The 13,835-nt window shown below is 40.9% G+C and overlaps 2 protein-coding genes across 2 annotated transcripts; one reads left to right on the top strand and one right to left on the bottom strand.

Annotated features, from left to right (window-relative positions):
• Positions 1–3,939: 3,939 nt before the first annotated feature.
• lamtor3 (late endosomal/lysosomal adaptor, MAPK and MTOR activator 3) lies at positions 3,940–7,305 on the bottom strand. The gene is made up of 7 exons (XM_079287108.1): positions 7,195–7,305; positions 6,933–6,976; positions 6,019–6,053; positions 5,873–5,931; positions 5,216–5,349; positions 4,762–4,825; positions 3,940–4,294 (listed from the first exon to the last, which is right to left on the bottom strand). The coding sequence occupies exons 2-7, from the start codon at positions 6,939–6,941 to the stop codon at positions 4,221–4,223; spliced, it is 375 nt and encodes a 124-aa protein (XP_079143234.1). The 5' UTR covers positions 6,942–6,976; positions 7,195–7,305; the 3' UTR covers positions 3,940–4,220.
• A 577-nt stretch (positions 7,306–7,882) lies between these two features.
• Positions 7,883–13,394, top strand: LOC306790717 (protein YIPF7-like). The gene is made up of 6 exons (XM_079287188.1): positions 7,883–7,939; positions 9,051–9,173; positions 10,577–10,710; positions 10,889–11,034; positions 11,154–11,335; positions 12,696–13,394. Exons 2-6 carry the CDS (start codon positions 9,052–9,054, stop codon positions 12,856–12,858), a joined length of 747 nt encoding a protein of 248 aa, XP_079143314.1. The 5' UTR covers positions 7,883–7,939; position 9,051; the 3' UTR covers positions 12,859–13,394.
• Positions 13,395–13,835: the final 441 nt, after the last annotated feature.

Below are 13,835 nucleotides of genomic sequence, written 5' to 3'. Positions count from 1 at the left end.
CATGTTGTTGTCCTGTCATTGTGTTACACATGTCAGTAACCAAACCTAAACACAGTCTATAAATGGCAACAGCTAACAATATACTGTAGGCCCGAGCAGGTTTGGTTACCAGGATAACTCTGGTTCTCTGAGAACTGAAGCACCTTCTGACGTGACCAATCACAAAAACTCCACTGCCACCACATCAGTCATAACACCCCTTCGCCCCCAACTCTCAATTTTCAAGTGTACCGGTAGCTCCTCCACCAATCAGAAGCAAGAAGGGCGGTGTGCTCCGATACCTCACTCAGAACTATGGTTATCCTGGAAACCAAACGTTGAAACAGTTGTTAATGACAGCGATTACGTTTTCAATTGACTCTTCACTAAGTCCCGCCCCTCTAGCGCTGACTGGCCAATCACATCGTAGCATGGTCCAGCTCTGACCAGAAGCTCTGGTGATGAAAACAGGACGTAGGTGATGACATCATTGTAACATGTAACCAGATCAAATGTAACAATGTAACAAAAACACAAACCTTCGTTCTGACTGGCTCTAAAACTGAACATTTATCGTTGAAGACTTTAAACTCTGTATGAAAAGTGACAACGTCTGTCTTTAGACCCTCGAGTTCATGGAAACTGTTTTTAACTGAAGTCACTTTTTGCTTCCTGTTTCTACCATCATGTTGGTCTCTTTTATCCACGACCACGATTCTTCCCAGGCAGCAACATCTGCGACTGAAAATAGAAGTCAAAGATTCATGCGTTAAGGCTGCAATCTCTCTAATGTCCATCAGGGGGCGACTCCTCTGGTTGTATTGAAGTCTATGAGAAAATTACTCTACTTCTCTCTTGATTTATTACCTCAGTAAATATTGTAAACATGAGTTTATGGTCTCAATCTCTAGTTACGATGTTCATTTCGTAAATTATGATCCATTTAGAGTCAAATAGACCATAAAGCAAGGTATGTTTTAGGGCAGGGCTACACAGTGATTGACAGGTCTCTAACAGAGACGTATACGGAGATCTCTACGTCACTCCTCCTCGGTCCAAATATGGTCACTTCCTGTTCACTGGTTGAAAAAACCAAGATGGCGACGGCCACGGTCCACAAACCAATGAATTCGACGAGTACGTCCACTTCTTAAAGAACGTCTGTGGTTCAAACAGTGAATATGAAGTAAACATGAAGAGATATGTGTCAGTGATTGTAGATTTCAGGGTCAATGGGAGCTGTTGGACTCATGATGTCGTGTGATGTGATGACTGTCCATGTGTTTGTTCAGATCCAACACCTCTTATCATCAAAGCGGTCGTCCTGCCGCTGGCTCTGCTGTTGCTGAACATTGCCCTTTACGTCTACTGTAAGGTATGGACACACGTCTGTTGTTTAGACCAGCCACTGAAATGAAGCTCCCGGTCTGTGTTTAGTGAACTGAAGACAGGACTGTGCTGTCATGTCTCTCCAGGCCAACAGGGGGCAGATGCCGTGCAGACAGAAGAGCACTGAGCTGGATCATTATACCCTGGGTGTTCCTGCAGCTGAAGAAGAAGAAGAAGAAGAAGAAGACGAAGAAGAAGGAGAAGGAGCTCAGGGGAGCAGAGTAGCTCCTCCAAGGACCTCATCTCACATCCAGATGGATTTCTAACACACAACCACCATCAGCTCCCTTTTATATTCATGTTCCCTTGAAACAAGACGGCTGGAATATTATAGCCTGTCTTTCTTGCTCTCAACAATGTGTTGGTCTCTCCATATGTTCTGACTTCCTTTCTGTGGCTCAGCTCCAAGCCCATTGGTTCCTGTGGAAAACGTGAATCTTTAAAAACACCTCACAGATATAACATTTCATTTGAAAACTAGACTTGAGAGCAGGCTTACCAGAGTCCAAGCAGCCGGCGTCTTAGTAACCAAAGACTATCAGGAACAATGTTCATGTGATTTATTAGAATAAACATGAAGCATTGGCATATCTTCTACATTCTGTATAACGATACTCAACGTTGACAATCTGATGGTGTTTGTCCTAAAACATATAATGAACTTCATGACTTCACTTTAGCGCTGCCTTGTGGTTCACATGGCTCTTTTATTGTAGTGAGACACATTTTGCCAGCAGGACAACATTTAGCTCAAAGATAATCATAATAATACAAATAGGAACAACGTCCCACTGGGATCAGCCCCTAAAACCTGATTTATTTGTGATTCAGAAATTTTTACTGTTTTGCTCATTGTTGTAGTTAATCATTGTAGTTAATTTTGTAAATAAGGGTTTTGCTTGTCTTTTATAATCAAAGATTTTTGATATTTCATAAGAATACTATAATTAAGGATTTTGCTTGTTTTTTTTATAGAGGGTTTTTACTTCATCGTATGCATTTTGCTTAGTTTTGTAAGTAAGGATATTAGTTATTTCATTACAATTTTGCTTATTGTTGTACTTCATTCATGTTGCAATCAAGGTATTTACAATTTTTCATAGTTAAGGATTTAGCTTATTTCATAGGAACAGTAATTATGGATTTAGCTTATTTTTTAAAATGAAGGATTTTGCTCATTTCATAAGAATTTAACACATTTTAGTACTTTGTAAATTGAAAACTTAATAAAGGAGTTTGCTTGAGTGTTAAGCTTGATTTTGTAATTAACGAAATTTCCTTTTTCATTAAAATGTTGCTTATTTTGTATTTCATGAATATACATTATGTAATTGAGGATTTTGCATATTTGTACAACTAAAGATTGTTCTTATGAATAATTGTGTTTAGTTTTCTAAATGAGGACTTTTAATTTATTTTATAATTGTTGAGCAAAATTCTGTCCAAAAGGATTTTTCTCATTTCATAAGAACTCTGCTTATTCCTGTATTTAAGTATTTTAATTACTTTTGTGCTAAAGGGATTTTATACAAAATATCCTAACTTATCAAACAATCTGAATAAAATATGAATACATACGTAAAACTAAACACACATACTTGTACTGCACAGATACATTTACGAGTACTACTTTGACAAAGTACTTTAATGGTTGTTGAACTTGGGTCCAGTCGGATCATTTCAGGACGTGGAACAGACATGTGACCCTTAAGGAACACAGAGTTTTCTACAGGGTATGATTGAAATGGTATAAGGTACAAGGGTACTGGTTGGAGTGATTATTTGTTTTGTTTTATTTAATTTATTTGTGTCATTATTTCGTTTGGTTGTTTTGTTTTTGGGGTAAAGATTGTAAGTCTATTTTCTGATCCACACTCCGGAGCAGAAGGTGGCGGTAATGCACCAATAAGATGGATGCCAACCACCGTAAAAAAATCTAAAGAATAATCAGGCATTCTTGAGGAGTTTCTGGGTATTGGGCAAGAGACTTAACCTCGTTTCTTCCTTTCACAAAATATGCATAAATATGAAAGGCTGCTCCTGTGGAAAGGCCATCATATACTGGTTTACTGACATTGACCCTATGAACTATTTCATATAGGTAAGGTGGAGAAGTTCCCAATACAACCCTATTTTTAAAGAGCCCGACTATCCCTTTTACAGCCGCACATGGCAGCAGGAGTTAACTGAGTTAGTCAAACATTAAATATGTGCAAGTTTATTATGACTGTCAGCCGGGGCACCTATCTCTACACTGTCAAATAAATAAAGCAAAAACTGTCCCATTTTCAAACAGTAAAGCAGGAAGAGCATCTCTGGTCATATAAATATATTTTCACCCATACTTTATTTGTTCATATTTAAGGTACATAGTGTGAAGAATTTGGACACATTCGAATCAAATCTAGCAGATGAATGCATAAAAGTGTAGGTTTGAACTTTCTATGAAATACTTTTGGCTGCTGACATGGAAGAGGTCTTCAGGCGACCCCTCTCGCAAAGGATGGTTGGATCATCATGAAGTGAATGGAAGACTGCGTTATGCACAATGGGCAAAGGAAACCACACAAGTGCTAAAAGAGACATTTATTCAGACTTCTTGACATTTGATTTGACATATAAACTCTGATGAGAAGCGCCTAATATCTACAGAAAGTCGAAAAGCAAAGTCGACAGAACAAAAAGCAAACAGGAAAGTTCAACCATGTTGTAAACAGATGAAGATGTCATTACTTGGAACTGTAAAAAACAAACACCAGACAGGTTTTCACGCTGGCCCCTGAATGCACCGCGAGAGAGAGAGATTCAGTGAGCAGGAGGATGCGATCCGTGGTGGTCCTGTCTGTCAGAGCTTATGTCACCTCCACCACCTGCCTCAGCTCCTCTATTAGTGGAGCCAGCTCCTTCTCCAGACTCATGATCAGACCTGAGGACACACAGAGTGCCGTCAGGTAAAACTTCACCAGCATGTTATTGATTCCTGTGATCTTTGCTCTCGCTCCACCACGCTGTTATGTAGTCCTCCTGGGGCGGCTCAGCGAGCAGCTGACTCCTCAGCATGGTGTCAGTAACGTGGGCTGGCATTAACAGCGCTGGCTTTAGACCGCCACGAGATCACACCCGACATTTGTCGAAGATGAGGAATGAAGTCATTATTTATCTTCGTACGGATTTACAAAAATAAATATAAATATAAATATATATATATATATATATATATATATATATTAGCATATATGACCAACGTACAACTGATCCAAAATGGAAGCAGCTGTAGTACAGGAAGCCATCTCTACTCAGTCCTCCTGCTACGTGTGCTTCATCATCTCTAGTGCTGCTGCTGTCACGGTGAGATGAGGGGAACACGGTTCAATGATCAATGAAAGAGTTTACCTGTGTTGGCGTTGCTGCTGGCAATGAAACTGATGACCAGTGGTAACCGATTGTACTGCACAATCTGTTCAACACAGACACACACACACACACACACACACATTACATTCTGAGAGGTTCGCCTTAAAACTCAAGCACTACACACATGTGGATGCTAATAAACTACTTGATCTGAGCACTGCTTTTGATACAGCTGATCACTAAATGATCTACAGTGAGGGGTTACACTGGACTGCCGGGAGGTTTTTAACTGGTAATCCTCATTTTTCTGGCAGAGAATCAAGGGCACATTTATAAACTTAGTTTTTAACTATTTATGAGCGCTACATTTCTTCATCCTGTGTATTTACAGTTATTTCCCTGAGTTACTGACCATCTTTCATTTGATCCTGAACTGTGAAGCACTTTGTGTGAGCTCTATGGATGAATCACGATCATCCTCCTGAGACATTACCTGGTAGGTGTCGTAGTAGCAGATGATGCTCTTGTTCTTGGAGAGGCCCAGCTTGCTGCCCTGATCTGTGGCCAGAGCAAATGTGGACAGGAAGCCGGGTCTCAGAGCTTGGACTGGGGCGTGGTCATTGGCAACTGCAGAGGGACACAGAGGCAACGCAACGTTCAACAGCAACCTTCCAGACTGTGACTGCTCACGCCATTCGTTTCAAACAGTGTTGAACATATTTGCAGAATACATTATCCTCAAGACCAACAGAGGTTTCACGTGTTTTGTTGTTTCCGGCCCTGGAGACCAAAACAACGGAGTCCCACCGATGTTTTCAGACCACGGTCAGGAAGCCGAAGCAAGTTAGTTTGTGTGTTCTGGGCCAGCGGCAACCTCCGGTTCTGACGAGTGAAGCCGATGTGAGAGTCTTAAAACTTGCATTCTCTCGACTGATCTAGGTTACTGTAGAAATGTGGCGGTCTGCTCTGTACAGAGGACCTGCTCCCTATGTAGTTATAAATGGCTCATTCTAAGTTAACAACTATTCTTATGAGGGTCCTGGGACAGAGGATGTCGTATTCGTATTCGAATTCAATTCGTGGAAAATGCATGAAGGAGAGAAAAGGATCCAGTAGATGAGGACCGAAGGCTTCAGAAAAGGTTTCTTACCTTTGATAACTGGGACACCGTCCCTGTCTGTCACTATGATCGCGTGAAGACCCTCAACACTGAAGGAGAACACACAGAACATTTCATCAAATAACTCACACAATATATTCTGATGCTATTCTACCATTAGCATTCATTATACACACCTTTGCAGCTGTTTGTACAGATATCTCTTCAAATCCTGCAAAGATCAAATAAATGAATAAAAAAAGTCAGACATCAGCGGCATTCAATTAACTGGTTTTTATTGCCGCGTGCGTGAGGCAGATGTCTCGTGGGAGTGGCCTTTCAGGACCCACGTCGATGAACCAGGAAGTAAACATTTGGATAGCTTCGCCTCTCTCTTTCACAAAGTTTAGAGTTTCTTTTGAAATACTATAAACGGAACAGTTTGCTGTAAAGGTCACTACTCGTTCGTGAGGCTGTGGTTGACATACCGAGGAAATATAGCGAGGACCTGAGTGAATGACAGAGTTGGTGGTCGGTGTCGATGCCTGTTCAAAAATTCTTAAGTCAATAAATCCTTTACAAAACGCTCTTGTTGTCAGTCTTACATTTGTATCATGTATAGTTATTATCTGATGTACATGTATTCATATAGCCTGTGAGTGAAACATACTGAGCTCAAACACCGCGTCAGCTGTGATTAGAATCACAGCTGACGGTAACTTGTGATACAACACTGTTAGGCTATCTCACCTCGCTTATGTTTATTATTAAATACATTCATCTTTATCATCATAACGATATTCTACACTGTGCAGCACACATTCATCCAGATTAGACACGACTGGTACCTCTCGTTTTGTTACTAGAGGGACCGGAATTGAATAGCTGAACACAGAGTTAGTGCGTCTGTTGAAACATCACGATGGAGCTTTCGTTCAGGATTTCGACAGTACCACCAAAAAATTATCCATCTTCATTACGAACGCTTAACATTCGACATAACAACAGTAGCCCTTCGGTTCTTGTTAGAGTCTGATCACGTCCGACGCTGGAACATAAGTGTCTTCTGAACTAACTGGAAGAGGAGTGACAGCTAGACAGCTCTACTCACATCAGCCATGTTAGCCGGTGTTTTGTCACCTTATCCAGGCCGCTCTGTGGGGAGAAAACAGCGTTGGCATATTATTATGTGATAATATGAGGGTCCTTTGAAGCATGCTGACATGTTAGCTAACCAGATAACTGGTGATGTGTTGCTGTCAAGCCACTTCAATAGATACAGCTAAACTACTAACTGCTTAAGTTAACCTCTTCATGATGAATTAATTTGAATTTATAACGTAATCGTGAAAACATGACATGGGCTCACATACCTTCTTTGAATCCTTTTGAATAGACTTTATACCTAATAGCTAGCGTTGTTACACTCTAGACAAGACGGGCACCAGCAGAAAATCACATGACACACTTGTTTTGTTTCCGGGCTCCTGGAGAAGTGTTGAGGAAAGTCAGTACTGCGCAACACCTTTGCCACACTGCGCACTGGCGCAGGATTAAATGCATGACAAGAAGGTATTGTTGCCCTCAAGCTGCCAGGATGGTGGAGGTTTAGCTGTAGAAAAAGCACCTCTCCAGCTGTTTTAGGTGGGACTACTTTGGAACGTCTAAACGCAGCATTGAAACCTACTGCATGAGGCAAGCCTACAGCTGGGCTGTGGGATGATTTTAGTATCGTGACTCAGTGGTGGAACTCAAGTAGTACACAACAAATTACATTTTTCTACAAGAACCCCCCCACACGTATTTAAAGGTTATTATGGCAATTCACTAAAAATATGTATTTGAACAAAATGTTTTTTTACACTGCATACGACGTGCCCTTTTTTGACAATGCTTGTTTTAAAAGACGAAGGAAAGACAGTGACCTTCTGGGTTTAGTTTAGTTTTAGCTTTTTGTTGGTAATAACAGAATAGAGAGCAGCTGAGCAGTTGTCATAATCCTGAGACCAAATCCAAATATAGGCAGCTATTAATAGAACATCTGAACAGACTGGGCAACACCACCACACTACTCTGTGAGGTGGCTGGGAGGAAGCACTGTACTGTAGACGCAAACAGGTGAGTTCATTGAGAAAAGACAAGCTGTTCATTATTGACACTCAAATATGTTAAGATTGTTTAGTCAGCATAATGGTAACAATTCAAAGAACATATTTTGACAGTTATATTGCTAATCAGTGGTTGTCAAACTGGGGGACACATGACCAGAGGAGAATATGAGGATTGCAACTTAGGTTGAATAGATGTTTGACACAGCAGACATTTTTGACTTCTGAAATTCAAAAATGTTCACAGTTGACGCAAATAACGTCATATGCTGCACTGCATTGTAAAAAGAAAGAATGAGAAAAGGTCCATGATGAACAAACATGAGTGCGCCGATGCTAACAAGACGAACAAAGAAAGTAAAACAAAATGTTGGACAGATGTTTGACAAAGAAGACAAGGAAAAGTGGTGATGCTCATCAGTCAAAAAGACAAATTAGGAAGAAGCCTAGCTTGTTCTCAATAGTTATACATTACCATTCATTTTTAGTAACCGGACAGTAAAACTGAACATCTATGTTGTGTTATTGTTTATCTTTCTAAAGGAATGCTCCAGTAGCCTATTACACTGTAGGGACAGCAGCAATAAGCAGAAAGAGCATGGATGGGTTATTCATGTAACCAATAAAATATAATAGAAAGATAGCTGTTCAGTGACAACCATGTAAGCCATTATAACCGAGAAGTGGTATGTGGCACAGCTCAGTGGTAGAGCAGGGTCGTCCTTCAATCACAGGATCGGTGGTTCGATTCCCAACTCAGCTAGTCCATGTCGACGTGTCCTTGGGCCAGACATTCCATCAGTGGGTGAATAATGACATGTACTGTAAAAGCACTTTGAGTGGTCGGAAGACCAGAATAGCGCTATATAAGTACGAGTCCCCTCACCATATTACTTTCTCCTGTATTGCGCTGGTTGATACAACATTTTCAAAAGGAGCGACTCATGTCACTAGTTGACACTGGTTCAAATGTTTTCCATTCAGTGAGTGAGTCAGTGAGCTGATTCACTTGAAGATGATCGACAAGGCACTAATTAAGCATCTCTGTTCTCTCCAATATAATGGAGTGGTACTTTTTTGGTTTGTGTGTTATTTTGTCTTGCCTTTGTTCTTCTGATTAGCATGGGGGACCTTCAGCACTTTGAGCAGGACTTCTACCCGACAGGATATTACATAGATGACCAGGGTCAGACCGTGGCCCACTACCATACCTACGATTCCACAAACCCTGCTTATTATGACACGTAAGTATTCAGACTTTTCAGGATAACTCTCTTTTGCACTTTTCCACTGTGTGGAACTGGTGGCTGTAAAATATCCAGACACAGGCTAATGTGGCAAGAAATAAGACTGCAAGATTCAACACGTCTGTAGACCTCAAGGATACACTGCTTTTTTGCGAGAAACCCTGAATGAAAACAGAAACTTGGTTTCGCCACAGAGCACGTACTAGACTCAAAGACTCTTCTCATGATCTCATCACGCACAATGAAAAGCATTTTAACCCGCTTCCCAAACTGTGCCTCTTCTCTTTTAATACTATATTTTTAGGCTTTTCACAAAACAATGAGATTAATCAACAAAACAGTTAAGTAACAGGTTCAGAAGGAAGAATGAATAAATACAAAACTAGTAATGAGTTGAAAAGATTAAAACAAAAGAGACTACAAAGTGCTTAAGAGTACTATGCTTTGCGCCATGAGAGATCAGCGAGGTGTCCCTCAGCCTCGTCGAGTAAAAGAAACGGGACCCAGACTGTTGAGATTAATCAACAGTTGGTGGAATTGGTGGATGTTGGTGGAGTTGGTGGAAGAGTTGGCGTCGCCTGATTTTGCGCGGAATCCTAACAGGTGGCATTGATGAGAAGCATTAAGAATAACTACAGAAATAACCAATCTTCTCGCTGATCTTGTTTACTTACGCAGGTCATAAAGAGGCATCATTATTAAATTGAGACTGTTTCATAACCAGTTAAAAGTTCTTCACAGTTAAGTCAAGATAGGTGAGCTGATCATTCACTATTTTGAACAGAACACATTCCAAGAATACCGTTGTATTTTATGATCTGTCAGATGAGCATAAAAGTGCTGCGTGTCACGGCTGTTTTATATGTCACAGGTGCTGAAAAGACTTCCACAAAAGGATACACTGGTGTATACTTGTTCAAGCTCCTGACAAGCCTCTTTGATCGTTGCTCCTTAAGATGTATTTTAGGAATAGTGACCTAAAAGACCTAAAAGATGGAGCGCTGAGGTCAATTTACGGGTCACAAGCCGGAGTGAGGAGATGAGGAGACGAGGAGACGAGGAGACGAGGAGACGAGGAGACGAGGAGGCACAACAGGAAATAAGAAAGGCCCAAGGGCTTTTCATTGGGGCTGTTGAACGGCATTTTGGGATATGTAGGAAGGCACTAACCTCAGTAAAAGTAGGTGTGGCAGCTTTTGGAAAGCTTTTGCTGCAAAACAGAGTTTTTACACCAAACAAATCCTTTATTGACTTGAACATTACTGATTGATGGCACATAGAACCTAGGGAGGATTTGCTAATAGACTTTCCCACCTTGAAAGCACATGCAGAATTATTCCTACTTTTAGATTCTTTTAGGGAGGGGTCATATCAATATTTTTTCTTGCAATTGTTTTCAGTGGAGCACAGGCTTTTGTGCCGGGTGCTCTGGATCCCTTCATGGAGCAACAGTTCTACCAACCTGCAATGCTTTCTGGGACTGTTGGAAGCCCAGGAGTAGATTATTCTGAAGAGGAACCGACCCTTCTTGAGGGTAAAAAAGAATCTCCATTTGAACCAATCTGTGTTTCCTTTGGATCATTCTATCTGTGTTGTATTTGTTGAAATCTAGCAAACAACTGTCCGTTCATAGAGAGATCGTATGTGTTGAATCCAGGACACAGCTGGGGAATCAAATAATTACTGAAAACAACATTTCTGTTCCCGTTTAGAGCTCGGCATCAATTTTGATCACATCTGGCAGAAAACACTGACCGTGTTGAACCCTTTTAAGCCTGCAGATGGCAGCATTATGAATGAGACTGATCTGACCGGTCCCATCCTCTTCTGCGTTGCTCTGGGGGTAACTTTAATGATGGTGAGCTACTAGCATGGTAATGCCTATCTCTAACAAGTATAATGCCATCACTATAAATACTACTATGTACAGCAGTGTGATTTAACAAGTGCCTGCTTATTTCTTTCTCATATATTCAGGCAGGCAAAGCACACTTTGGTTATGTGTACGGGATCAGCGCTACAGCCTGTATTGGGATGTACATTCTGCTGAGTCTGATGAGTTCTCTGGCCGTGTCTTATGGCTGTGTGGCCAGTGTCCTGGGCTACTGCCTCCTGCCCATGGTAGCCCTCTCTACATTCGCTGTCTTCTTCTCTTTGCAGTAAGTCCATTCACTGGTCGTGTATTATTAATATACTGTTTCTATTTGTGACTTGTTTGTTGGTAAAACTCAAAAGTTGTTGTGCATGGAGGGTGGTCGTCAAAGTTGTTGGTGGAAACAGGAAATCTAGCTGTAAGGGTACGGTGTTGCCCAGCAAAACTGCTGAAGTGCTCTTGAGCAAGGCACGTACAGTATCTCTAAGGTGCTGTGAAATGTACAGCTCCGAGATCAAATCTCTAACTTCTATTGGATATTGGTTTTTTGAAGGACACACCTGTACTCGTGTTCTTGTGAAATGTCATTGGTCACACACTTCGTCAGTGCAGTTCAGAACTAAATACAGCGGCGAAGTCGCTGAATTCATCCAAAATTGACAACTAGTTTCAAACTTAATTGATTTGTACTGTACAGGCCTGTACCTTCCACTTTTTAGCAAATAACCAGGCATGCCAATTCATGCCTTAGAAGTGCTCCAACTGTGCGCCATGTAACAGTGACTACGTTTACTTGCACAATATATTCAGTTTTTTGCCCATATTCTGAAGACAATATAATAAAGACAATACGACATTTACATGGTTAATGCAAATTAATGTTCCACTAATATTCCTGTTTACACGCAGCCGTGCATACTCTGATTAACGTAACGCAAGGCAAACTTGTTTGACCGTTCAACCATCTTCCACCTTCAGCTCGGCGTTGCGATATTTGCATAAATCCAAAAGCCTGTTGGTATCTGGTCTTTCATAATGTTGAACAAAGAGAATGTTTCTTCTGACGGGAGCATTTCTATTGGGCATGCATCTCTGCAAAGTGTTAGCTCGTTGGTTTGTGTACAACCACCAAAGCTGGTTGTGAACAGGAGAGAGGCTGTGTGTCGCAAACTGCCGTACAAATATACAATTGAGACGCATATTTCAATGCTGTATCTATGCCCAAAGAATGCTCCTAAAACCCGAATAATATCGGATATCACATTGTCTTAATCTGAAAATGCTTCCTTTGGAATCAGGTTTCATTTGGAATATCCAAACATAATTTATTGTTGACATGACCCCTATCAAATGTGGAATGTTGTATTAGATAGTGTGCATGTAAATGGGACTTTTACCGCCGTAGACAGTCACCTGTTACAGCTGCTCCCACTTTAACGCAATGCATTCAGCTGCTGACGCTGATACCGTTCAACAATCAGCCATGGACTTCGTCACCAGCGCCAGCATCCTCACCAATAAGAGAATGATGAGCATGTTGGTGTGTTTTCATTCGGACCGACAAAGAGACTGTCAGATGTCACTAACATGCAGAGTTGAGGACAGGTTGACTTTCCTGCTTCAAATCCCTCTTTTTGTTTTCGCAGAGGCGTCCTGGGTACAGTTCTGGCCTTGTTGGGAATTTGTTGGTGTAGTCTCTCTGCCTCCAAGATCTTCATCTCCACTCTGGCTATGGAGGGCCAACAGCTGCTGGTGGCTTACCCGTGTGCCCTGCTCTATGGGCTCTTTGCATTAGTCACTGTATTCTAATAATCACCAGATTAAACCCGGAGGAATATCCTGATTATTCAAGCAACAACCTTTTTTATTTCTAGCAATACAGTTCAAATGAGGAAGTGTTTTTCACCCCGGTCTATTTGTGTGCTTAAAGCATTCAAGGGGATTGAAAGGGAATTGATGCTCTTTTCCTATATGTCTTATTGCTTTACAGAGTGTGGGCAGGCTGGTGAGACCTCTTGAGTACTGTTACAAAGAAAACTCTGCAAACTCTGGACAATGAGACGTTGCATTTTCATCACCGTAAGCTACTAGAGCATTATCATTTACCGAGCTTTGAGGATTTTATGTAATTTTCAAATTTGTGACTGGTTCATACAATTTTAAATGAAGCAGTTCAGTTCAAGGCTGAATGGTTTCATATTGTTGTTTTACTTAATGAAGCTTTATTTGATACTTACATAGCAGATATTGGTCTTATGATCTAAAACAATACCTCAATGCCTTGCATGTCATTCATTCTGTCTTTAAAGATTTTGATGAATAAATATATTAATAAACATCGAACAAAAAGTTCAGAAATTAGTGTTTGGTAGATTATTTCTCTGTTGTAACAATGCTTCTTGGCAATACATCTTATACCGTTGGAAAGCCTGTTTATTTACCTTTCAAACGGTGCCCCATCTGTAAGGAACATGCATTTGTGGGATGAGCAGCACAGCTGAGTATGTCTGTTGCACCCATGAAAAATATGCCAAATCTTCTCTGCCAATGCCAAACAGCTTATTCTGCTGTTCTTTTACATTCTGTTTTGAGAGGATGCAGTTTTGTCTGTAAGTTCACCCAGAGTTCTCAAATACATCAAGGACATTCCCTCTTATTACAGTAGAGGGAGCTACAACGTCAGTTTTGCAAAGTTAAACCATTCTCACTGACTGAATGAGGACACATTTCTCTTTCGTTCCACTGTTGGATTCATGAACTGAGAAAGTTGTAAATACAACAGGAAG

Source organism: Melanostigma gelatinosum, assembly GCF_949748355.1.
Source record: "Melanostigma gelatinosum genome assembly, chromosome: 16".
NCBI lineage: Eukaryota > Metazoa > Chordata > Actinopteri > Perciformes > Zoarcidae > Melanostigma > Melanostigma gelatinosum.
The sequence above is the reverse complement of the archived record's forward strand: the minus strand, read 5'-3'. Positions and strand labels throughout refer to the sequence as shown.